Source organism: Mugil cephalus, chromosome 22 (assembly GCF_022458985.1).
Source record: "Mugil cephalus isolate CIBA_MC_2020 chromosome 22, CIBA_Mcephalus_1.1, whole genome shotgun sequence".
Taxonomy (NCBI): Eukaryota; Metazoa; Chordata; class Actinopteri; order Mugiliformes; family Mugilidae; genus Mugil; species Mugil cephalus.
In genome coordinates this window covers 3658792-3685749 of record NC_061791.1, presented here as the reverse complement: position 1 = coordinate 3685749, position 26958 = coordinate 3658792, and the positions used below count along the sequence as shown (strand labels likewise).

At 43.3% G+C, this 26958-nt stretch overlaps 1 protein-coding gene across 1 annotated transcript; it reads left to right on the top strand.

Annotated features, from left to right (window-relative positions):
* Positions 1-2267: 2267 nt before the first annotated feature.
* Positions 2268-26397, top strand: ntn4 (netrin 4). Its single transcript, XM_047575798.1, has 10 exons — positions 2268-2730; positions 3739-4295; positions 10628-10903; positions 16644-16770; positions 17969-18154; positions 23515-23728; positions 23859-23953; positions 24242-24310; positions 24712-24885; positions 25285-26397. Exons 1-10 carry the CDS (start codon positions 2628-2630, stop codon positions 25422-25424), a joined length of 1941 nt encoding a protein of 646 aa, XP_047431754.1. The 5' UTR covers positions 2268-2627; the 3' UTR covers positions 25425-26397.
* The last annotated feature ends 561 nt before the right edge of the window (positions 26398-26958 follow it).

Genomic DNA, 26958 nt, shown 5'->3' with positions numbered 1-26958 from the left:
TGTTTATCTGGCTGGTTTATCCCTCGTCCTGAATCATTCATCGACTCCTAAACCTTTGTGCCTTTTAACTCGTCTGAAGACCAGGCCTCGGTCTGATCTTTCCAGTCTGATGCAGGTCAAAACGGGGCCTTTGAAGGAAGAAAAGCACAGCACGGGACCTGCAGACCCGAAACCAGCTGAGTGTAAAAAGTCAAATAACATTTAGAGGCACGATTTTGATCCAAACAAAAAAAATTAAAAAAAAAAAAAACCCGTGTGTCTGTTCCCCCCGTATGAAGCCACAGCCGGCGGGTGGTTAGAATAGCTCAGCTTCAGCTTAAAGACCCAGGGTCCTCGCACACGGAAGAATACAGGTGAGATGGTTTAACTTTGCCCACTGCTGATTGGACACGGGTCAGATGCACAGAAACCGGGTCACGGTCTGATTACACAGCAGACGGAGGAGCCAAAGCCCTGCTGTGTTCACTGGAGCTTCAACAGAAAGAACAGTTTTTAACCAGCAGCAGCATCAGCTCCTACCTGATATATTCACCGCCGCTCCTGACCACACGGGGGCGCTCTGCAGCCTGTGCGTCCGTAAACGATGCGCCCCCCCTCGCTGCTCTCTGGTTCTATTAGGCCGCAGTAATTGAGAACAGACGCTCATGTGGAAAGCGGAGCTGGAATTAAAAGAGCTCGCAGTTTTATTGGCTTGCATATTTACACTGGGTTTTTGTATGGAGACCAACAAATGTTGTCAACAAAGGCCGCAGTCGGGGTTTTTCGCAGTTGTGTGTGTTTTGTGCTTGTGCATCCAGAGCCAATTAATGGGAAATGTGGATATGAGGCCTTTATTCCGTTTTACCTGAATGTTTCACTTTCACTAAGGCGGGTTTGAAGAGTTTAGAGCTACTATTAGACTTTATTCACTATTAATCACCTTTGTCTTTCTTTTTATTTGTGTTGTCACGCTCAGACACTCACTGATGGAATATAATTACCAGCTGTTTATTTATTTATGTCTCCTCCACTCCATTCATCATTTACGATATGAATTTGGCTGCTGTTCAGTTTATATTTCTTTGTCTTTTTTTTTGCATACTTGCAACTCACACACAAAAAAGAAAAAGTATGTTTTTTGTGAGACGATAAGATAAAATAAGATGAGATACACAGTGAAATGTATTGTTGTACCTGCAGCAAGTGGTAAAAAAAAACAAGCAAACAAATAAAAAACCAAGTTGAAAGACTCAACCTTAAGCTTTTTCCTCATTTAAAGATCTGAGACGTATCGTCCGTACGTGGAAATCTGACAGGAATAATTCCTCTCGTAGATATAATAGATTCAGGTCCCGGCAGGAATTTAAGAGCTAAAATAACATGATTTGTCATATTTGTCACTACTACAATATTCTCCCTTTGCTACGTATCTGATGCCTTAATGTCAAGAGTATTTTTTTTTTATTATATTGGTTTCAGATTGTTGTAATGTTATTTCTGGGTTTGATGCATGATGAGCAAAAACTGTGCACAAAACTCACAATTACATCTAATGACTGGAACTGTCTGCCTTTATTTATTTTATGTATTTTTATTTATTTATCTATTTTTTTCTCGTGGTTTTGTCCGTTGTAATGTTGTAAGTTTACGCTTCTTGTAAACTGAATTTATAAATAAATAAAAATCTAAAAAAATCCCCCCAAAAAATAAACAAACAAAAGAAGAAATGTACACAAAATATTTACTTTGGTACATTTCTTACGTTTTACTATTTTCTTACTCGTAGAAAGAAAGAAAATAAGAAAATAATAAGATAATAACAGAATATGTTTTTGTATGTTTTAAGTTTATGTTTCTTGTATACTGAATTTATATAAAAAAAAATAATAATAACTTAAAAAAAGGAAGAAATACACGCAAAATAAATATATAAGTATAAATGCATAACTGGGAAAGAAAAAAATAAAATAAAATAAAAACTGTAAACTTAAATGGGTAGTTGTGTCAATAATGTGCAGGATACTTTACTGCATTGATACTTAAAAGTTTCATGGTTGAGCATAAGGATAAAAACTTTTAGCGTACCTAATAAAATGGAAATAACCAGAGAGATTGTTGGAGTTTTGGAGAGAAACGTGTTAATCTTTAAGGTAACAGGAGTTGGACCCATTTAGCTGCGCAGAACGACCCCTTCATGGGTCCGGGAAGCGCGTTGAGACCCCACGAGTGAAGCTCAGACTGGAATGTTCCTTTAAGTCGCAGGAGAAAAAAAAAAAGCGGAGAAGAAGAGGAGGAGGAGGAGGAGCCGCGGAGCAGCGCTGTCACTACACCAGCGGCTCCGCGTCCTGTGCGCTCCTTCACAAATAGATGCGCAGACTGCGGGAAAAACCACAACGAGCCAGACCCGGTTCCGCTCCTCCTGCTCCTCCTGCTCCTCCTCTCTCCTCCTCAGCGGGACATCGCAAAACACACCGTCCACGATCATGTTGTTTCTTCACAAGACTTATTATCGCCTTACTGGGTCGCAGCTGAGTGAAAGAGAAAGTCCACACCGGATCTGAACCCTGTGCGCACTTGTCTTGATTTTTATTTTTTTGTTTTTCAGAACCACCGCGGATTAAATCTTTGCAACTTTATTTTTTATATAAATGTTTTCTTTCTTTACTTCCTCCCATATTTTGGATTATTCGTGCGTCAGAGGAGATATGCTGGTTTTATTTGTGGTCAGTCTGGCCGCGCTGTCACATGCAGGTTAGTGCGATTATTATTATTATTATTATTATTATCACAACGTCTCAGGGACAAGTGCAGCAATGCAGAACTCCCTTTAAATTTTAGCCAATTGTAGCCTCTGACCTTCTACTCAGCATTTCTGCCACAAACATCATTTTATTCTGTTTGTTATGAGACACTTTGAGTAGAAGAAGAGAACAATAGGAGGATGTGTCTCATTGTTTCCCGTTTATTTAATATTTAATTCATATTTTTGATTTACATCTACATCACTGATGTTCAGTTTAGGGTCTTTTCCTTGACAAAAAGGTGCAAAACTCCAGTAACTCATCCTCTAAGGTTTGATATGTGCAGCCTTTCCTCGTGAGAAAGCAAAAAGCTCCAGGTTTGAGACAGTAAATCCATGTGTGTGTTGGGGTAAAGGGGGGGTGGGGTTGGGGGTGGGTGGGGGTCTGAAAGCGTCTGGAAGGCGTCTGAACGCTGCTCATCCTCCCCGAGCTGCCAAACTTTATCTGTGTCAGAGTCCACGCTGGCTGCAGTCTGAGGCAGGCAGGTGCACAATGCCTCTATTATCCCCTTTTTGCATAACACTTCCGATGGAGGTAAATCACTTGACTTGTGTACACACACACACACACACACACACACACACACACACAGTGAGTCACCTTACGGCAGCTCGCCCACTCGCTCTCACGCTTAGCTTCAGATGCATGTCTTTCACAGTCTTTTACACTTTTACTCATAATAAAGTCAAGTTGTTTAGTATTTTTGCAGAATTTGTGTGTTTTTTCTCTTTTCTCGCTTCACATTAGCTCCAGTGAAGCAGCTGATCTTAAAAAGAAAAACTCTCCAGAGACGTGCTGACCCTGCAAAGCTGTGCCGTAACCTTGCGGCCACACCTTTCAATATGCACTTAACTCGTTTTCTTTTTTGTTTTCTCTAGAAACTTGAGCCCATATTTGCTGAATGCACGTGTGAACTCTCTCGCTCTCTTTCTGTGTGTGTGCGCACACACACATGCAGGTTTGTCGGCGGAGGTGTTTCGCGCAGGTGTGGCGCCGCGCTGCGAGAGCCGGGCCTGCAACCCCCGCATGGGCAACCTGGCCCTGGGCCGCCGGGTGCTGACGCAGACCGTCTGCGGCAACAACGGCACCGAGCTCTACTGCTCCTACTCCAACCCGAGCGGCAACCCGGCCTGCGGCGCCGCCAAGTGCGCCAAGTGCAACGCCGCCCTGCCCCTCCTCTCCCACCTGGCGGGCGCCATGTCCGACTCCTCCTTCCGCCACCCGAACACCTGGTGGCAGTCGGCGGAGGGCGCGGAGTCCGAGACGGTGCAGCTGGACCTGGAGACGGAGTTCTACTTCACGCACCTCATCCTGGTGTTCCGCTCGCCGCGGCCCGCCGCCATGACCCTGGAGCGCTCGCAGGACTTCGGCCGCACGTGGAGGACGCTGCAGTACTACGCCGGCAACTGCAGCGCCGCCTTCGGGATGGAGGAGGAGGGGAAGGAGGGCGCGGGCCGCGACGAGGCCGCCTGCACGTCCAAGTACTCGAGCTCTCACCCCTGCAGCCGTGGAGAGGTGAGGTGAACCGAGACCCTCCGGTGATAACACACTCTCTCCGAGTCCTTTAGTCGTCGCAGGTGGAGTCCACCTTTGACACAGTGGTATCGTGTTGCATCCACACACAAGGGATTCGCGGGAAAGGATTTGTGCTCATATTGGACATTATGTACAAGACAAACGTTGGTACGCGGACGTATCTGAAGGGAACGCTCTTCTTTTGTGCTCTTTATTAAAAAAAAAAGGGTTTGGTTGCGGTGTAAACAGATCTGGATGCAGCAGTTTGTCGTAGCTCGACTCAGATCAGGGAGGAAATTTACTCGTTGGCCACATCTTCATAGCTAGTGGACGTCTTAGCCCGTCGAGATATACGTCCTCAGATGTTACGGAGTGAAACAAGTAGAACAGAAAAATATTTCTGGAGTAAAGTTGCTCTAATCCCACTTGAAAGGAAAACACCACCACCTGGTTTCACTTACGCTTCTAAAGTTGTGAATGGTGTGAGTCACGGACGAGTTTAATCTTTTTTATTTTTTTGGCGATCATCGCCAAGAATCATGTGCGCTACCTCCTCCTAAATTCTTGGGACTCGCCAGAACAAAATAAAACATAATATAAAAGTGTTATACGCGGATTCTAGACTCTGGCCTTTGTTCTGGAGTTTGCAGTTTTTTTTATGATCGAAATTCGTGTCAAGGTTAGAGTTTTCTCACTTTTCCTCCGAGTCTGAATTCGATCAGATCTCTCAGCAAAGCAGGTTGACGCAGGTGGGAAGTGGGTGGGTGGGGGGGGGGACACACACACCTGCACTGAAACGCTGGAGGGAAGGCAGCAGGAGTTTCCCTTTCAGTATGAAGCTCTGAATAAAGTGATAATGATGGAAAACGTGCTAATCGCTTAAACCGCGTCCACTCCAATCACCACAAGAACAAAGCGGGTGGGTGCAACATGTGAGGGTCATACCGTGCGGTTAGTGCAGTGAGCGGACTGGAAGCGGAGCGTGGGCCAGGTGGGGGGGTTAGTTGGTGGGGGGGGGGGTAGCACTTTGAGTGCATGATTGAGTGTTTAACAGGCGTACTTGGACTGGAGCACGAGAGGGCTTCCTGAAGTCCATTGATGTTTAATTGAAGCCGTGTGCCTGCGGGAGCTGCTCTGCAGATGTTTGCGGAGGCGCATGCCGAAGCGTGGCGCTGGTCTGGACTCCCTGCAGGGCTCTCATGTGTCCGCGGTGTTTTTTTACGCCCTCCACGACTACTGACAGCTGCTGCGGTCTCAATCTGTGTGTAAACGTGCTTCCCTGTTTCTCCATCTCCACCTCAGTTTATGCACAAAGGTGAGGAAAGTATCTGATTCTCGATGCGTCTTTGAGTTTTTTGTTTGTGAGCCACCTGTGCCCGGACCGCGACCTTTACCCTCTAACCTCTTGACCGCTGACCCCCGAGGGTTAAAAGAGGCCAAGCGGCGGCGCTCGGACCGACCAGCTGCTGCCGCTCAGCTGCTCACGCTTGCTCTGTGCTTGTACGTCGGCCGTAATGACAGTCAAACAGCCCGTGGCCCGACCAAGGTCGTGACACGGTGCAGTCTGGGTGAATCGTGTGTAAATACGCGGAGAAACATGGCGACGCACCGGCTTTCCTTCAAGGCCAGTTTAGCAGCTATGTCATAATCACTTCCAAAACTCGTTTCAAGGTTTGTTTTTTAAATTATTGACCAGATTTATGAGATCACAAGCTCGTTGGGACAATCACCAGGCGTCAAGATTTATTCACGGTGAATAAACCAGTCTTTCTTGCGGATGAGACGTTTTTTTTTTATAACGTTATAAGGCTAAAAACTAATTAGCCTGACGGGAATAAAGTGAATCTGGTTCATTTTACAGATGACGATAAGACAACGTCAACAAAAGCCACACTTAGCCTTTTCATATCTTCACTTGTATTTTGCATAAGAGCTAATTTTGCCTTTAGCTAATGACCAACTCTGACTTTCAATTTTCAAACATCTACATGCAGATCACTACAACTGACCTGATAACTGATCGAAAGGATGAATGAATGGTTTTACAGTGAAACTTCAACCGCATGTGCATAAACCCCGACACACGTGTCGACCAAAAAATATCTATTTTTTCACACTCTATGAAGTCAAAACCAGAAACCGAGGCCTGTTTCTGCTTTTCTGTTCTGTTCTGTTATATTTCAACCGTAAAATGACGTGATTGATTTCTGCTTCACCGCTGGCTTTGAGACAGGATCCCAGCTGGCGACATAAACTTGGACTTTTTACGCGTTTGGCTGCGGGTTCGTGATGATGATAATAAATCGGTGGGTCATGGAAGCTGCTTCAAAGACATAAATCGTCGCGTCGACTAAGAGACGCGCGCGTTAAACACTGATCTGAAGCGCTTGCGTGTTTTTGCGATCGCAGTTTTTTCTGGCTTGTATCAAACCGTATTGGGTTGCATGTGAGTGTTTGAGCTCCTGTGTGATCAGATAAGTGGGAGCTGTGATGGATGGCAGCGAAAGGGTGGTGGTGGTGGTGGTGGTGGAGGGGATGTAGCCGGGAGCGATTACAGGCAGCAGGTCTTCTCAGCTTTCCTGCTTCTCTCTCATTTCTCCTGCACACATAAAAGCGTGTCATCTCATGCGCTGAAAGCTTTTCGTGTACACCTGTAATGTGGGGAAAAGGTGGTGGTGGTGGTGGTGGTGGTGGTGGTGGTGGTGCATGTGAAGGAAAAAGAGAGAGACGGAGAGTATTCAGGGCTCCTTGTCTTATTTATGAGGTCAGCCCCGGCTGGAAGAAGAATGTGAGTGTTTGTTGTAGAGACTGACCTCCTTAGGGAAAAAGAGAAAGGCCGACTAGCCTCACACACATGTTCCCTCTCTTTTCTGTGGCTCTTCAAACACACTTTGAACACACACTCGTCCGTTGCCCTTTCGGATAAACACATACAGTCGGTCTCACCGTCTGTCTGCCGGGAAGGAAGTGCCGCTGCTCTGATGGATGTTGGTACTGCCGGCTAGACACCCATCCCTCCCCCACCTCCCCCCTCTCTCTCTCTCTCCGTTTCCCACTCCCGTCTTTCTCCTTCCATCAATGCCCATTGTGCCTGTTTACCAGATTACAGTCCACAGCGCTTTGATGGAATTAGGCCCGTTAAAGCCAGGCTTACTTTATTTTTCAGCCCTGAAACAGGAAAGAGGATATTTAGTAGCCCACAGTGAACCCACCGCCTCAGGGCCTAACAGAACCGATAGACAGAAAAAGTTTGTTGCATATTTTAATGGCAGGTGTAAAAGTTTTTCACCTGCAGCATGTGTCCATTAAGTATGCAATGTTAATTAATATTCTAAACTCTTTTCTTCAAATGACAAACTGGACAGCAACATTCTAGAAACTTTTTAGAAACTTTTTTCCCCCAATTGAGACCATTGACTGTATGGACAAACCTATTGTGACGTCACCCATTGGATTCTGAACCTCACCACAGGCGCCATGTTGGATAAGCTTTACTCCGCCCACACCCGGATATTCCAAATATGGCCGTGGGGATCGTGTTGGACGTTGAGACCCGTCCACCCAACTCTGAATAGTGAAATAAGCTATTGAGACCAAAATCGCTTTTTGTACCAGGCTGTAAACATGCTTAATAATGCTGTAAAGTTGGGCTTTTTAACATGCGGGTCTATGGGGATTTAATCCCTTTTGGAGCCTCAAGTGGCCACTTCTTGAACTGCAACTTGCAGTGGGCTTCATCGCTCAGACCTGGAGGTTGCCGCTTGGTTGAGACACTATTCACCTTATTTTACAGTTGCCCAGATAAATCTTTAGAGTCTCATCAGTGCAGCACTCATAGTAAAATAAACAAGGGTGTCATCTGCATATTGGTAAATACCACTATTTTATCTGTAAAGATGGGGTTGCCCTTTTCAAAACAGAACAGAGCTTTACATCAAATTTGCTGAAAATATAACCTGCTACAAACATAAACCATGCTTTTTGCCTCTAAATGATTCAGAGGACATCCTTGGCCTCAGAGTAAAGCTCTATTTGCACTGGATTAATTTTACCTGTGGACGTCCTGTGATTCAGAAATTCTGCTCCAACGTCTGTGTTTCATGTGGCACATTCACAGAGAAGAAACAAACTCTGTGTTTTACTGAAATTTACTATCCATAGTTATGGCTCTGCTACTTTCCACCTCACTCCACTGCGCGTCAGAGGACAATTTGCACTTTTTGATAGCTTTAATTACTTTGCAAATTCTAATGGATGAATAATATTGAGGTGAATGGGTCAGCGATATCCCAACTTTGCACCTAAACATCTGTCTAGACTTTGATTTACAGCACATCCTTTATAATTCTTAAGGGACAAGAGGCAGAAAAAAGCCATGACAAATCAAACAAAAATCTTGAAAAGGAAAATACGCACTCCTAAATCACAGCAATGACAATTTGCACTGGATTAGTATTTTCACGGGACCTTTGTGTTACAAGAAATAGGGTAGGTAGTTATTGGTGTCATTTTAAGATCGCAGACAACCTCCTCTATTATTACAAATTACCGGAGGATAAACTCAGGTGTCATCTGCATATTTGATAAACATTAATATTTTATCACATTTGCACATTTGGGGGAGAACTTTAAGGCATGACAGCGTAGTAAGAGCTCCGAGAAGGCCTCTTGTGGAATTTTAGTTTTGCCAGTGTATGTTTGTGTGCATGCCAGTGTGGGTGCGTGTCTACGCTGGTGTTGCTGTGGTGTCGCCGGGCTGTCGCCGGCCTTTTGTCCGGACCTGAGTTATGTGGAGCTGCATCTCCATCCCCGTCTTTGTCTGGCCCCGCTCTCCGTGCTCTCCCGCGGACCGGCGCCCCCTCGTCCTATTTGTCGTGTTTCTTCTTAATTGCGAACCACAATGCCGTGACCCCGTGACCTTCTCCAACAACGGGGGGAAATTAATAGCGCTCCTCCCATCGCGCTCTCGGCCACTCATCCGGCCAATCGGGCATCAGCGTGGGGGCTTTTCTTGCATCTCAACCGACGCTTCGTTCCAAAGAAAACACACACACAGCTACTACAATGATATCGGTGACAACAACACACACTCTGGTAAAGAGACACACTGCAGACACACACATTTCTTTCAGCGAGAGTTGGGGCTGACACCAACTTTTTCACCCCGACAACAGCAGCGGCGCTGGTTGCTAGTGGCAGCAGTAGCCATGGCGATGGCAGCCCATAAAGGGATCTTCGATTTGAAGGATGTCCAGGGACCAGACAGGGTAAAGAGAGGGAGAGAAGAGGAGCTGGAGAGGAGGGGAGGGTAAGAGGGGGGGGGGGTTACTTTGTCATGTGTCGTTTAAGGACACCCAGCACCATCGTGGTCACGTGAGGACATATCCAATAATGGGAGGGTGTAAGGGTCATAAATGATACCAAAACACACCCCCACCGCCATTAAAATGACAGATGTAGTGACATGAGCAGCAACAATGAACGTGATTGTGCCACAGAGTAAACTCATCTAATCCCTCTAAATCCTCAGGCTGCGAGAGAAAGAGCAGCGCATTTCTTCTTATTCACTACAGACCTAATTGCTGTTTTCCGCCATTTAAGACCAAAGTTATAGTAAAGAGAACGAAATTCCAAAGACGAGGGAAGACCTAAAATAAATACCGGCTTCTGAGGGGAGAACAAAGATTGAGTTGTAGTTGAGGATCTTGGCCGTGGAGCATAAACTCGTCCAGTATAATTATATGCAAATGTGTTATTTCAAAATGTTCCGTTAGTAACTTTATAAGCTGGAAATCAAGAGAAAACACTAGTGTCAGACCAGACAACGAGTGGCACATCCCTTCTATCATTCAGCCGCCATGAGCCAAGGAAAAACTGAGGTTGAATTACGTTTTTATGAAGTTTTTCTGCTTGTCCACTTTATTTTTTGATGGAACACCAACACTTACAGGACAGGGATCGAGTCTGGAAGGAAGTATGTAAATAAATGTATGAAAGAGAGTCAAAAAAGAGAAAGAAAGAACAATTCTAACTTGGTATTTTGTGATGGATATGGTGGATATTTTCTCTTTTCCAGACCATTCTCTGTAAACCCTAGAGATGGTCCCAGTAGATCAGCAGTTTCTCAAATACTCAAACCATACCACATTTAAAGCAACTTAAATCCCCTTTCTTCCCCGTTCTGATGCTCGGTTTGAACTTCAGCAAGTTGTCTTGATCACTCTACATGCCTGGATGCATTGATTAGCGGCTGATGAGCTATTTGTGTTAACAAGCAATTGAACAGGCGTACCTAATAAAGTGGCATCTCTGACTCTATCTCTGACTGCCAGGTGATCTACCGAACCCTCCCAAAGTGGGAGTCCCTGGATCCGTTTGGGATGGAGGGCCAGCAGCAGCTGAGGGTGACCAACATCCGAGTCCGGCTGCTGAAGCGCCAGGCGTGTCCTTGCCAGGCCAAAGACGTCACCGCCACCGAACCCCTTCCCACTCGACACTTTGCCATCTACGACCTGATAGTGAAGGGAAGCTGCTTCTGTAACGGCCACGCTGAGCAGTGTGTTCCTGCACCAGGATACCAGCCCATCAGAGACCGGACCAACCACGTGGTAAGAGGAGGGGCTTATTTCAGCCTTTCTGGAGGCCTCAACCACTGGAGGTGATTTTTAGATGTTAGGGTCTCGTTAGTATCCAGTGCAGACAGTCTTGTGTAAGCCGTCTTTTTGTTTTGACATCTCTTTCCATTCTCCAGCCACTTGTTTTGATGGTTATCACCACAAGTTATCACACCTTGTGGGCAGGTTTTGCAATTTCTCTCTTGGGAAATCAAGATTTTAAGGCTTGATGCTTACAGGCTAAATGGTCTGTGCACTTTGTGTGGGCAGTCCTGTTAATAACAGACTTAAAGAAGGCGGACACCTTTTTCCTGCTTCCTCAGCTCCTCCGACTCCCAAGCATGTCTGGTCAAAGAAACAGCTGCTTTTTTTAAAAAAATAAATAAATAAAAGTTTTGGCTGAAACCGAGAAGATGGAGCTACTGATTCGGTGGAATTGATGAGCGTGTCCGTTGATAAAGGTGTGAAAAGATGATGTTTTTGCTGGAGATCAACCATAAGTGTTTCAGAGCTGGATTCCCTATCATGACCATCTACACAAACAGAAACTCTGCATGGCTTTTCACAAGAGCGCCTGTTCTATTGCAACCACCAAGGCTTGTAAAAAAAGGTGTTTGGACAAACAAAAATAGTACATTAGCACAGTAGTAAAGTTAGGCTAATGGGGAGCTATAAAAACACACAATTATTGATCTTTTAGTCATTCTGAACGAACGTGTCTGGTACAAATACCTTGTTTGTTACTAAATGATTTTCTTTTATGCGCACTTCACATTTGACATATGACTATAGTAATAAATAGTACTGACATTAGGTGAATCATTGTAGGTTCAGGCCTAAGTAGTCAAAGCTTTATTTGTTGACAAATGTATGACTAATACAAATCCTAACACTTAAGATTTACTGACAAAAATAAAAATAGGCAAAGTAAACCCTCTTTTAGCCAGACAAGCCTGAATTTGTTGTTGTTACATACTAATTAGCCGTTACTAGCATGCTAACATTTACCAGCTACACGCCTTCATGACCTTGTTTGTGTGCTATCAGCACTTAGCTCATGTACAGAGCTGTTATCACACCATTATTCATTATTTTCTTTAGGATTAATTAGCAAACATGTGTCACTGTGAGTACAATCAAGCTAATAACAGGTTTGTGATTGTACCTGCTAAGCTAGTGTTGGCTTTTAGCTCAAAGCACAAGTGTGGTTAAGTACAGCCTGCTAGCTATGATTGAACTGTGTAATTAGCACATGTTAATATACTAAAAATGAAGTAAGATGGTAAACTAAGAAGAACACATGCCCTTAAGCATTTAGCACACTCAAACAAAATCCACGTAGATGTAGATTATTTTTCTTTCCATTTTTGTTTGGCACTAATTAGATTAAATTTTCTGTAATAATAACAAGGCTCCTTCCTAAGAATAAAACGAACCTACGAACGAAGCTACCCTATGCATTAATCATAAATCATCATAAATGGATACTGAATGCTAAAACCTGGAACAAAATTTAATTAGATCTCCTTCTACAACGCTTAGCATTTTTTTCCTGCCTCCGCTTATCTTTAGCTTTAATGATAAGAAGACGTGAGCAGATGGAAACAGAAACCGTGCTCAGTATTTTACACGATAAACGAATCCGACGATTTATATGTGTTTTCGTTTGCTGATAGCGGCGTCGTTGTAAGAGAGAGACGCTGACAGACGACTTACTGCACGCACTTCTTTAAAACCTTAACTCCCGACTGTTTCCATGCCAAGAAATTCCAAGTAGCTCAACTGAGTGTTTTCATGAGGATTTCCTTCTTCTGAGGTTAGAAAATCCTCTGAAACGGTCGTTAAACCGGAGCACTGTAAAACCCTCCTCTGCACGCCAGGATAATAGTAAATCACTTTTAATGTGTAAGTGAGGGGGATATTACACAGAATGGTTTTATTTTTTATTTTTGCCTGAGAAAGAGAGTTTGAACTGTGAATCCGTCTTTTTCCCCGTCGTCACACCGTGGAGCGGCGTTGCGCTGTGTGCCATGCGGGAGCGTTTCGGTAAACACACATGGAAGTTATATAAGTGGCTTTTTCCCGCCTATCAGCAGGTTGTTTTGTGTCTCTGTTTCGACCCAGAGCCGCTTTTTCTGGCAAAACCCAAACAAGCAAGAGCAGCACAGGACAGGAGATGAGGGCAGAGATTACCGATCGCTCAGGGAAGGGAAGGGGTGTGTGTGTCTGAGCATTTTTGGGATTTTTTTATAAAAGTGTATGAACTCCCGAATCTTTTTTTTTTTGTTTTTGACATACAGTGAGGTATTGTTATGTGGTTTGGTCTACTGCTTGTATTAGGTGTGTGTTCTTAGGTATGCAGTGTTTTGTCTGCTCAAAGTGTGTGTGTGTGTAATCAGTAATCAGCGGAGAAAGTGGCTCTGATGGTCATTACTCCTCCGACACTGTGAGACGAAAGGGCCGGTTTGTTTGTTGTTGTTGTTTTGTGCTCTTGCGCCGTCCCCATAGGTTTTTTTTTTTTTGCGGTTTCAGGGTGATTACACTGTCTGTTAGTTAGCCACAAAGCCAACATACACACATTTAATGACATCCGGAGTTTGCTACTGGGACACTAGCAGAAATTAGTCCGGTCAGAAGTGTGTGTTTGTGTTTCTTTACGTTTCCTGGTCCGTCCCCTTTTCTCTCCATATTGTTCTATACGTCTCTTAATCTATTTATTTTTTGTCACTTGTCCATTTGAATGAGAACATTTTGTTGTTCTTAGACTTGATATATCGACCACAGGACATCTGGTCAGTGTTTATGGACGTTTGTGTAGAAAAAGATGACATGAACAATGTTTTAGATGTTGGGGCCAATGCATATTTTTTCTTTTTTGTTTGCACCAATAACATAGTTGCAGAAGTTGATGTTTGACTGTTGAAAAAAAGCTGCCTTTGTGTTTGTTTGTGTTTGTTTGTGTTTGTCTTCATCTTTTCAACTTAGCCCTCTGTTACATTCAGTCCAGAAAGTGCATCCCGCAATGGTTAAATTGCATATTATTAGTACAAATAAAACATGAAATCGCAGCTGAGTTCATGTAGGGGGACTTGTCCGATGTGTTCTGCAGCTCGGGATGGAACTTGTTAAGCTCTCAGAAGCACGAACTTTGACGTAAATCTATGCGGATGGAGTTCAAAAACACTGGGGGGATCTGACCTATACAGTGGTGCAGTGGGGTAGTGGTTAGCTCCATTGCTAACACTTCACAGCAAGAAGGTCCTGGGCTCGAACCTGGCTACCTGTGCAGAGTTTCCACAGTCTAAAGATATGTTTGTTAGGGTTAATGGGTGATTGTAAATTGGACATAGATGTGGATGTGAGTGGTTGTTTGTCTTTCTGCATCAACCCTGAAAAAGATAGTTGGGATCAGAGCTGTATATTAAAGAGAGTCTGTCCAACCAGGGAATGCAGCCATCCCTCTATGTTGATTGGGTCTAAGCTGGTCACATTTTTCACAGGCGCCAGGTTAGATACATTTAACCAATATTCACCTGTAGAGAAGTGGCAATAACAGAGAATATAAAGTTGGATTAAAAGTTAAAATATGACACAGTGCTCAGCCCACGGCTCCAGCACAGGATCAGGAAAACACGGAGGAAACTCCACCGTTTCCCCAATGAACAAAAACAGAGAAAGTTAAGGGAGCAGAACATTAAAAGGAAGAACTGGATGTCAACTGATTTCTCCCTATTATGTAATGAGGCAAATGTCAGTGTCTCTCTTTGACGTTTGTTAAGATTTTATACAGGAAAAATAAAGTCATACCATCATGAATATGAACCTTGATCTCAAAAATGCCCAACACTGCTTTACAAATGAATGAAGTCTGAAGTTAACCTAGCCTTATGCTAACCTTATGCTAGCTAGTTATCTAGACTAAAGGCTTAGAAAAATAGCAGCTAGCGTCGTATATACTGTAAAACCCATGTGTTCATGTAATTTATGTCCATGTAGATAGACACATTTAACCGACACGTAACTTTACTTCAGTTACTACTAAGTTATTATGGCTAGCATGCTAATGCTATAATGATAATACTAAATAACAGTAAGACTTGAAGGTAAACACAGGTCCATGACTGATGAGGTGATTGGGCTACAAAGCATTTTACAGCTCATTTAAGATGTTTAAAGTAGGTAGACGCTGAGATATTTAACTGAGGACCTTTTACATATTAACAGACCTTGGCAATAACATTTATAGGCCTGTTAATGGTGAAAATAAGACATTTATTTCAACGTAGCACATCCGCCCCATAGGGTTACACTGGAGAATCTTCCCTCTGATGTAGCAAACATGGCGCCATGATTTGAGTTGAGTAAGACTCTCGCTAATGCACGACTCTGGCCCAAACCATTTCAAAACGATGACACAAAGATAGTTTCCAAATACGTTTGGCATCAGAAAATTCAAAAGTCATATAAAAAAAGCTTGTGTTTCTCTGTTTGGATGGGATAAAACAAACATTTCCATGGACACCTCGTTTACTTAAAACCCAAACAAATACCAGAAACATTTGATCATTTAGGAGCTTTTCGCAGCACAATGTGACCCTCGCAAAATGTGTTTCTGATTTAAAACACACCTCCTCTTGTATGAAAGCAGACGAATTTAAATCCAAACACGATGAACCATCAGCAGCTTCAAGTCCAGCTCTTCTCGTCCACAGTTTGACCCGTGCTGCTCTCAGTGTGCGCACGCACTGCGTTGTGTTATGGTAAACATATAAAATGCCGTTGGCCTGTTCCTCGTCTTCTCCATTTTTTTTTTCATGTGTTCTTCACTTTGGTGAAATCTTGGATCTCCTTCTTCCTCGACCTCTCACTTGTGCAGTTGTTTGTGTTATTGTAACGGTGTGTGACATTACAGGAGGCTGATCGGGGGGGTCAGTCCATGCTCCTATAGCATGTGGTTGTGTTTAAGTCTAAGTGTGCGAATCTGAGCTGCTCAGGAGTTAGTGTCACATCACAGAAAACACCGTGGGAAACAAACGCAGGAATCGCCGTTGTGCATTTGCAGTCGTTTTTTTTTTTTTCTCCGTGCATGTTGATTAGTGTGCGTCTACCTCTGCAGTCGTTGTATAATTGTCCGTCCTACATTGCAGTTGCACGGTGTAACGCAAACAAATAAAGAGCTTCCTCAGATGCCTCGCCCCCCACCACCCCTCCTTTTCAATCATTATCCAGCATGCATGGCATTCCAGCTCGCAGGAATGACAAGGAGATTGTTATTGTGCTCTCAGCGCTGCATACTTGCACTCTTCTCATACACACAATTCTCATAAACACACACACACACACACACAAGCTTTTCAGAGCAGAGGCCCATTCTTGTTTCCAGCGATGAAGCCAAACAATCAATTTCCATTCACTAATTTCAGGCGAGGATGTGTGAGAGAAAAGTGGAGATGGGGCAGGAGGGAAATAAGGAAGTCTGAGGTAATAGGAGAAGAAGAAGTAGAAGAAGAAGAAGGAGCAGGAGGAGGAATTTGAGTGTCAGAACTGGGAAGAGAAGAAGAAGAGTTAAATCCAGAGGAAGAAGAAGAAGAAGAGAGACCTCCAACAGGCCCTCATATGGGAAACTCCTCATCACACTGACCTCTTTGTTCCTCTCATTCTTCCATGTCTACCTCCGTCCATCATGTTGCCCGTTGCTAATGAGCTTTTTCTCTCTCTCTCTCCGTCTCTCCAGGTCCATGGGAAGTGTGTGTGCAGACACAACACTGCAGGTGATCACTGCGAGCGCTGCGCTGCGCTCTACAACGACCGGCCGTGGCAGCCGGCCGACGGACTCACGGGGGCGCCGCACGAATGTCGGAGTGAGTCAAGCAGAAAAAACGCTTACGCATAGACTGTATATAAATATGGACTAAACGCGTCTCCACTTCCTCGCATTGGTCAAGCTAATGTTATTTTCACGGTAATAGCATTAGCCACACTTCCTCCAGTCCACACACACTCGTATTACACTCTCCACCGATTACAAGGAAATGTTGGATTACCGTATTTCCTCTAATAGTGGTCAGGGGCCTTTATTTACTCAGCCTCCCAGAATAGCCAGCCATCATTAGAGGCAGGCTTTTTATACCAGTACGTACCGGTATATATTTAAGTTTTCCAACCATTTACTCTGATATTTATTTATTTATTTTCGCTTTAGCAGGTACACCATACACGCAACAGCAGCTAGGCAGGATTAATGGGCGGTCAGAACGCCTTTGTATCAGTGTGAAGTAATCTTGATAAAATAAACAGGGTCCATTTACTGGGAAAATAGATATGGTTTAAAAAGAAAACGCTACCCAACACACATGAAACATTTACGCCAACTTAAATGGCCATAGCGTACTAGAGAATAACCGTCCCAGTGTCAGAACAACTTATGTCAATATTAAAGCGTTGTATTTTGCTCGGCATATTTCAAAACTTTCTCCATGAAGTTCATGTCAAAATTTCTTCTTCGTGCCATGTTGCTAAAGCTTTCTTTGTTTCGTTGAAGCTAGCTGAAGCTAGGTGAATCTAGTTGAAGCTAGCCTCTGCCATCTGTGGTACCTGTGTGTTACGACATTTATAACTGGCTGACTACTAGCGCACCTGACCTGTATTTTAGGGCCGACCTTTATTTGTTTGTGTAAACCACGCCCCCGTCCATTATAAAACACTCGGCTATTGATTAAATACCGGCCACTATTAGACTATTTTATTCCCACTGCACCACAATACAGAGCAGTTGTCATGGCAACTGACACAGGTATCAACATTATATTTACTACCTAAAATGAAATAAAATTATTTGTCATTTTAATTCGGCCCATTCACTAACATGGAGGGGGTGGAGCTTATGACCTATACTGCAGCCAGTCACCAGGGGGAGCTCTACTAGTTTTGGCTTCACTTCAGAGGAAGCCATCCATGTTTATCTGTGGCCTACGACACGAAGCTGGTGACCTAAAAGAGATCAAAAGAGATGCTGTCTTTGTTCCTGACGTGTTGATTTTCATTTCTCTCGCACACCAGAGTGTAAGTGTAACGGACACGCTCACAGCTGCCGGTTCGACTGGACGGCGTGGCGCGAGTCCGGCCAACGCAGCGGGGGCGTGTGCGACTGTCTGCACAACACGGACGGCCGCCAGTGTGAGAAATGCAAGGCCGGCTTCTACAGGGACCCCCAGCGACCCCAGGCGGCGCCCGACTCCTGCAAACGTAAGACGCCTGAAATCTTAAAATGAAGCTTTAATGGTAATAAAAATGATTGCTTTGCAGGTTGACCAAAGGAAAGTGCAAAATAAAGATGAATTTACACACAAAATTGAATATAACGACTCAAAATTTGGATTTTTACCACTCAGGCTAAATGTGTAAATGTGACTTTTGGGAAAAATGATGCCTTTAAATTCAAGCACGACATGTAAAACACAGGGTAGAATGTCAGGATAATTAATCATTAATCATCCGCAGTGGTGACAGAATGTTGCTGGTGTGAATCATAACATTAACTCGTACACACCGAAGCTGGCACAGCGCTCTCATTCACTCGAGGAATGCTGAGGACTGAGATCGCAAGCCAGGACGTGCTGGATAACACTCAATACCGACGGGCACCTGGCTCTGAAGGGCCTGTGCATGTGAGGCAACGCACGGCCCACGCTCCATCCCAGGTTTACGTCGTAGTTAATCATCGTATGCCGGCATTCCTGCGTCCTGACTGGAAGTCTCGACGCAAAGCTCCGGCTCGACCGTCGCCCGTCGCTTGTTTTTGCCGTTTTCCAGCTGTGACTCGGAGCTCGGGAGTGATCGTTTTGGAAGTGTGACGGTCGCCTCTGTGTGTCAGCTGTGGGTGGGTGCATGGGTGGGTGGGTTTTTTGTTGAGCGGCGTGCTGCCCTCCGGTGATTAGACGAGTCCTAAGTAAACATGAGATAGTCATCCGTAAACAGGGAGCGGTGGCTACATTCTCCGCCTGATTATCTGTCAGATTTGACCCAGTCAGCTCAGTCCTGCAGGTAGGCTGGACCCGAGTGTGTGTTTGTGTTAACGTACACAATCAGACCTTTCAAAAACATAAGGGAAGAAAACCTACGTTGGCTATCAGCCCGATTTTACGTCTCGGAGCTCTGTGAGGCTGCATTTTAAACATAATATTAGCTAATATTGTAGCACTCTCATAAAACCGCGCCGACAATTAGCTGGATTTTGTTTCCAATGTGACTTTAGCACTTGATAATTAGCACAACCCAATTCAGAGCTGAGGTATATGGCTGTAAACATACTGAACAAACACAAATTTGTCAAATCTTCACCAAAGTTGTTACAGTTCATCCTAAGCGGAACACAAATGTCTAATTTATCAAATGATAGATGTTGAAATATTTCACGGTTTTGGAGTTAAAACATGCAGATGTTTAGGTCAAATATAGTTTTTTTATTTGCACTTAGCATGGATGCTAGCATGCTAATACACTAAAATGAAATGCTGAACTTGTTGAACCTGGTGCTGCTCTACTGCAAATAATAAAAAAAAAAAATGATCTCCTCTAATACTAATACTCTTCCATAGATTTCAGACCCTAATCTCAGGAAATTGCTAATCTGATGTAGTTTTCTAGTGTTGCCTCATTTGCTGGTTTTCGAAACTATTGACTTCACGTGTGATATGATTATTAGACGCTGGGTGTTTTATTCATATGAAATAATAAAAAAAAAACTCTTAATTAAATTAAAGTAAAATAACACTTTTTTCTTTGCAATACTACAATTGACCACTGGGGCAAATTATCAGCAAAGCAGATAAAAGAATCACGACAATATCAAATTTGTTGCTCGCCTGATTTTAAACATATGCTTTCCTATAACTCTTTACACTTGTCACAGTCATATAGTGTGTACATCACTGTTTTAATCTCTTACAACGGCACCAGCATTAATCATTATCTGTTTTGTGAGCTATAGCTGTTCTGCCTCGAGTGCAGTTTGCCAGTTGATTAACTGCATCTGTGTGCACTTGCGTAACCTCCTCCATTGTTCTCCAGTGTTTTCCCCCATTGTCTGTCTGCTGATACCAATGATAAGGCTGTAAAAACTGATGCACCACTGTAAAATATAGCAGGTGCAGTGGAGCAGGGGTTGAATTTCAGAGATTAGTTTGGGGGGGTAATTCACCTGTGGGGTACGTTTTCGAGGCTGCTGATCCTCGGTGATTGATAGAAAAAAAGGCGGCGGCGGCGGCGTGCTCAGAGAAAACCCCCCCCACACCTCCTCCCCCCCAACCTTGAGACGAAGGTACACGTTGTGAAATCCCACTGCAGCCACTCGCTGACAATGGAGGAATTTCCCTCTGTCGTGAGGAACATTTTTTTCATACCAGCCTTTCGAGGGGCCCGGGAAAGAAAACACTCTTGCGAAGCTTCACGCAAGCTCGTACACACCTAAAGCGTTTGAGGCGGGAGGGGAAAGTTACAGAGTGTGTTCATGAATATGTGTCTTGTGTCTTGTGTGTGTGGGGGTGGGGGGTGGAGGGGGGATTATTGTCTGCAGTGGGTTTTTGTGTGGTTGTTCGGGCAGGTGTCTTGTCATGTCTCAGCCTACGCTCATAAAGTTTTCATTGTGCGAGCTCTCGTAGCTGACAGGTTCCTTAGTCCCAGAGTAGTGACCCCTTCAAATGCTCGTAAATTCTCACGCAGATATGTAAACTCACACGCTTGCGAGACATATAATCACACGTGTTTTGGCTTTTCATGGGACCGAGGCGGTGCTGTACCTTCGGTTAATTATTAATATGTGGAGGTTGCTTACTAAACAATAGTTCCGATAAGGCCCTGTGTGCATGTCCTCGTCTGTGAAGTATATAAATGTGATATCTTTATGATTTTACTGATATGGCACTGCTGGGTCTTATGATAAGATGTGGCTTATGTTTGTCGTCCCGAGTTGTTTGTCTGATTCACTGTCTGGGTTGATGTTTTTTTTTTTTTTTTTTGGGTAGGGAAACGGATAAAATCCTAATTAAAATCGGTCCTGCCTCTTTATAGTTTTTTTTTCTGCATTAAGGTTTCAGGTTCCAGTAGAGTTACATAAACGAAGGAAAGCTGTAAAGTTTTAGAAAGAGGTCCATAATAAACGGCTATAATGATTAATCAGGTAATATACAGTATTTTCTGTGTTTGACTTAATAAAGCATTATTTTGGTCGTACATTTGGGGCTTAATGGAAAAATATTAGAAAACGTCACACATTTATTTTTCAACATATTCTCTTCTGAAGGCCACCAGACGTCTTGAACTGTGTATTTCTTTTCTTCTACCTTAGTCCTCAAACTTCTTACAATCCTGTAAGAAGACTCATCCTCCCATAGTGATGCGCCTTTGAGATATTAGTAGCATTACTGCACAAAAAAAGGCGATTTTGTCCTTTTTCACAGACAGTGCTGACGTCTAATTCTACATTACCTGAAACAGAAATATCACAAAAGCTATTATCTTTAAACTTTCCCGCATATTCACTCAAACAGCGGCCGAATAATTCATCTCCTTCTACCTCGGACGACAGACTTGTCTTTTTATTGTATCGTAACGTATCAAACCCGTATCAGATCATATCAAACCGTATCGTATTGTATCAAACTGTATCGTTTTGTATCAAACCGTATCATATCAAACTGTATCAGATCGTATCGTATCATCTATCAAACTGTATCATATCAAACCGTATCATATCGTATCAAAACTTATTGTATCGTATCAAACTGTATCAGTTTGTATCATATCATCTATCAAACTGTATCAGATCAAACCATATCATATCATTATATATAACTGTATCGTATCAAACTGTATCGTATCGTATCAAACTGTATCTTATCAAACTGTATCAGATCAAACCATATCATATCATTGTATAAAACTGTATCGTATCGTATCAAACTTAACTGGATCGTATCATATCAAAGCAAAACATTGTATCGTTTTACTGATACAAAAGCACAAAAACAACAAACACTCAAACCAGCATTTTTTTGCTGATTTTTAACTTACACTAGCAATGAATTATAAAATTTAAGATCCTGGAGTTTGTGACTGAGCCTATTGTGCAACAGTTGGAAAGACTCAAATTTGGTCTAATGTCAAAGGCGTTCGTCAACGTCTCCCATTATCCAACTTTACGAGTGCTGTGAAATCATGGATTCATGTTCCGGGGAGAACAAATGTACAATGTGACGAGCAGAAACTTTGAGTCATGCAGGCTGAGTTTCGTAGTAGCTGAACAGTTAATCTGAATAAGTGATAAAAGTGTTGAAAAATACCACCAGAACATCTGTGAAGGTGAAGCATGAAGTTTAATCTTTATTGCTTATCTTGTCAGAACCTAGATTGGCTTTATAAATGGTTTTACTGTATGAAAAGGTGCTCTCAGGTGTACACTGTGTACACTGAGTAGTCATTTACTGTCAGCGAGGCTTCAAGCATCATTACGCAGAAGAGAAATGGCTCCCAAACAACACCTCCCCTTTGTTTCTCCCTCTCCACGTCTTTCCTTCACCGTGTCCCGAGATAGGGACAGATTTATGGAGGAGGGTGGAGGCCTGACACCTCCTCCGCAGGTCTCCCGGTCCCAGCAGACAGTAGCTTTTTCTCAGACCGCCAGTGGAAACATGGGTGGGTGTTTTGGTGTGTGTGCAAGTATATTGTTTTTGGAGGTTGTTTAAAGAACACCCTATCAGCACACAATTAGAGGCGACACGAGGGAGGGGAGTGTTTCTCTGCGAGCACGCCGGAAGCCTATCTTTGTGAGGGCCGGTTTGAGTTTTTAGACCTTGACGACATGTTTTTGCCGTTTAAGTTTGAGGTGTTTTCATAGTTAAGGCACAAAGACAGAAATGTGCATGTGTGATAAGAAAGAGAGAGCGGCCTTTGTATTGCAGGTTTCCTGCAACAATACCACACAAGACAATAGAGGGACTGATAGATGACGAAAGTGTGGATGATAAATTACTCTGTGATTGCAAGTTAACCGACTGTCAGCCTGGAAGAACCTTTAGACCCACCGGGCCTTTCATGTAGTTTCGTTTTTCTTTTATGCACATTTTTACAGCTTGCTTGCTCAGCGAAGGATGTATTCCATTTGCTTCGGTGACATTTCACCCACTGCCACAAGCCGATGACATTTGATTTAGGCTTTAATTTTGGTTGCATCTGAACATCATTTAACATTTCTCTTGGAACCTGACAACAAATACGATCAAGATACATTACTCTTACAGTAAATTAAAGTTTGTAGTGATAATTAGCATTAGCATCTCTATGTAGCGCTAGTTAGCGAGTGGTGTAAATGAAATTTAGCCTGTCAGTATTGTCACGATGAGTATGGTAATATGCTGATATTAGCACTTAGCATTTAGCACATATGCCTATTGAGCCTCACAGAGCTGCTAGCATTGCTAAACGCTGTTAAACTTTAGTAGTTTTGTTTTAAGAAAGAGAATAACGCGATTTACTAAATTTATCTGCCATAGAATACGTGTTTGTGACGTTTACTTGTCTAATATCTTCCCCCTTTTTGCTTCTCCCAGCATGCAGCTGCCACCCCCTGGGCTCCATGCCGTTCCACGTGGCTGACGGCTCGCTCTGCGACCCCTCCAACGGGAACTGCATCTGCAAACCTGGCGTAGGCGGAGCCGACTGCGACAGGTGCATGGTGGGATACTGGGGCTTCCACGAATACGGCTGCCGTCCGTGCGACTGCGCAGGAGACTGCGATCCGTTCACTGGAGACTGCATGTTCGGGTGAGTCGGATAAACGCCTGATAAATACCAACCGGTGGTTATTGACACGTTCTGAAGATCTGATCTGAATGTGACATTTGGTTAGATTTGCATTCAGATGTGTGTAACTTCTGATTACGTTGTGCTGCAGCTCTGATCTGGACCTTTACAACTTGGAGGGAAACTCCAGCGAGTCGGTGAGGATCTTCAGAGTAGACGAACTCTTCTCTGCTCTCCACTACTCAGGTGAGACTAGCTTTAAGGGTTAGTAGTGAACGTTTTGAAAGATGGCCGCAAAAAATCTACCTATATTTAAGTTTTGTTGGGATATAAACCATCATCTAAATAGTAGCAGGACTATAAGGTTACCTCCAGATCCCTGTAACTGCAGCTTTAATAGGCGCATTCCTCACTGGACACACACACACACTTGTGCTTGCATTCTTAGGACGCCATGTACAGTATCTGAGACCACACACAACACGAGGTATTTAATTATGTTACAAATCTGTGCTCGTATCTGTCCCCCTGCAGAGAAGTGCGAGTGCAAAGAGCAGGCCCTGACCAACAGTAAACTCTTCTGCACCATGAATTATGCATACGGTGAGTAGTCAGACACGCTAAACACACACCCTCGTCAGCACATTTTAAGATTATTCTGTCAGCGGTTCAAAGGTCCAAAGTGAAGAGTCAGAGCTAATCAAAAAATATATATTTCGGCATCCGTTCTGCTCCAAATACCTCTGGGGAAAACGTTCCTAATCTGAATTTCATCTCCCGTTAGAAGTTCATCCAGCTCCCAATCATATAAACACTCAATCAATTCAGTTCCACGTCATCTGCCTTCTACATATTAACCCTGTGTTGCAGTTTAGTGTTAGAAACACTCTATAATTCTTGTGTAGAAAAGCAGTTCTGTAGCTTTTTTTGGCACCGCAAAATGCTCTGCAATAACAACAAAAAAAACCTCAGAATGCCTCACTGCATCTTTTCCTGACTCTCAGTGCTGAAGGTGAAAGTGCTGTCGGCCCACGACAAAGGCTCCCACGCCGAAGTGGAGGTCAAAGTTCAGAAGGTGATCAGTCAAAACACCAAGCTGAAGATACCGCGAGGTCGCGTCACCCTTTACCCCGAGTCCTGGACGGCACGGGGCTGCACCTGCCCCATCCTCAACCCAGGTCAGACACACACACATACGGCCACAAAGGGCAGGTTTTAACTTAACAAACAAATACTGAAACCAAGATGGAGCTGGAAAATACACCGCAGACACTCGCCACACGAAGATAATGATCTAATCAGAGCTCTGATAATAGCCACTATAGTTGCACACAGTCTCTTTGTAACACTTACTTATGATCTAGTGCACGGTTTGTTATACTTTAAAGCATAAGTTGCATAAATAATTGTTTTGTTTTTTTTAATTTTCCCCCACAAATTTAAATTTCTTTCAATCCAACATATTTTAGGAAGTGAATAAGGGTTTATAGTTACAGTAATTATTGAGTCTTAAAGGGATTATTTTTTGGTTTGCTTGTTCCCTGAATTCCTTCATCATCTTTGCCCTTATCTCTCAGGGTTAGAGTACCTGGTGGCCGGACATGCGGACCGGAAGCAGGGCCGACTCCTGGTCAACATGAAGAGCTTCGTGAAACCCTGGAAGGCCAGCCTGGGCCGCAAAGTCCTCACGCTGCTCAAGAAAGACTGCAACTGGTAGACGGCATCTGAAAAACACCAGAGGGACAGACATGACTATTTTGTTTTTTTGTTTTTGTTTTTTTTTTTTTTTTTAAAAAAAGCCGTGGATTTGCGTTTTCCTCTCCTCCTGCGTGTGGATTCTTAGGAGACTTTTTAAGGGGACGACTGAACCGCCTCCAGAGAGAGCACAAAGCTAAAAGCGGTGGACGGCACAAGCTAAAAGCGCACGAAAAGGACGAAATTTTGCAAAGACTTATCTCAAGAAATTGAGGCATTGAAGCGCGACGTCGTCCGAGATCTCTCTCTGTCCCTTTAACACACACACACAAATATCACGCTCTCCTCCTCTGCAGCACTTTAGCCTAAGATGGACTGATTGAATATGGAGGATTTGAACACACACACACACACACACACACACACGTGATCCGTTAATATGGACTGTGATGGAGCGTGTCCACACACACAGATGTAGCCGTGAGTGTGTGTGTGTCTGTGTGTGTGCTGCAGACACAGTGTGCAAGGAGTGACGCTGAACAAGCCATACAAGCCACTACAGGTGGTTATATCTTAGCCAGTCCAGGTGTGCCTGTGTTGAAATCAGAGTGAATGGGTTTTACCCCGAACGTGAATGTATTTGCCTGACTTGTTTTTGTGTGCGTGCGTGTGTGCGTGAGATGCAGAGAGAGTGGTTGAATGAGCACAGTCCAGATTCAGTCCAGCTCAAAAGTTTCTCTGTGTACTTACAAAAAAGAAAGAAAGAAAAATACACCACAACAACCGGCCCATTGATAATGACGTACGTTATGTGTTTTTGATTCATCTCATATTTACACTCCATTGCTGAATTCTCTGAAAACGTATTCCTTCCTTTGTGCTCTTGTACAGTATTATTTGTATATATCTATATAAATATTATTTCTCATCTTTCCCCCTCTGTTTGATTGTTTTTGTACATGATAATATTAAAGGATAACTCCAGCTCATTATAACTTTAGTCTTGTTTTTTTTTTTTTTTATGTAAATATTCATAAAAATTAACATGCACAAGAATACAGGGTTGAAATGATGTGAATTAGGTCAAATTAGAAACAGGAAGTGACTCAATGAACTGTTTGGGAGGACAAATAAATGCACTGTACACTGCTTTTAGTTAGCTTTGCCTGCTATAATCAGGAAATATTATTTATGGCAACAGAAAACCATCCTATAAAACATGGTCTTATACCTAACATACAAGCATATAACTTATTATTGTAAACATCTTAACGCACACTCGTTTCAATTAAACATCTTTTGAAAGCGTAAAGCCTCACAGTTCTGCACACATATTTTCACCACAGAATTGCTTTAAATTAGCGCTCACGAATCGGCTAAAGGCTACCATTAGCTCAGAATAGGTTAATGCTATCGCTAAAAGCTAAACTAAGTCCTTCAGTTGTCACAATAAATCAGTTCCTACATAAGTGTTGTTTTTGAGTAAAAACTGAAATCGTAGTGGAGACACTAACAGATTAGCTTCTTAGCGGTAGAGCTAGCTCAGTTAACCACTG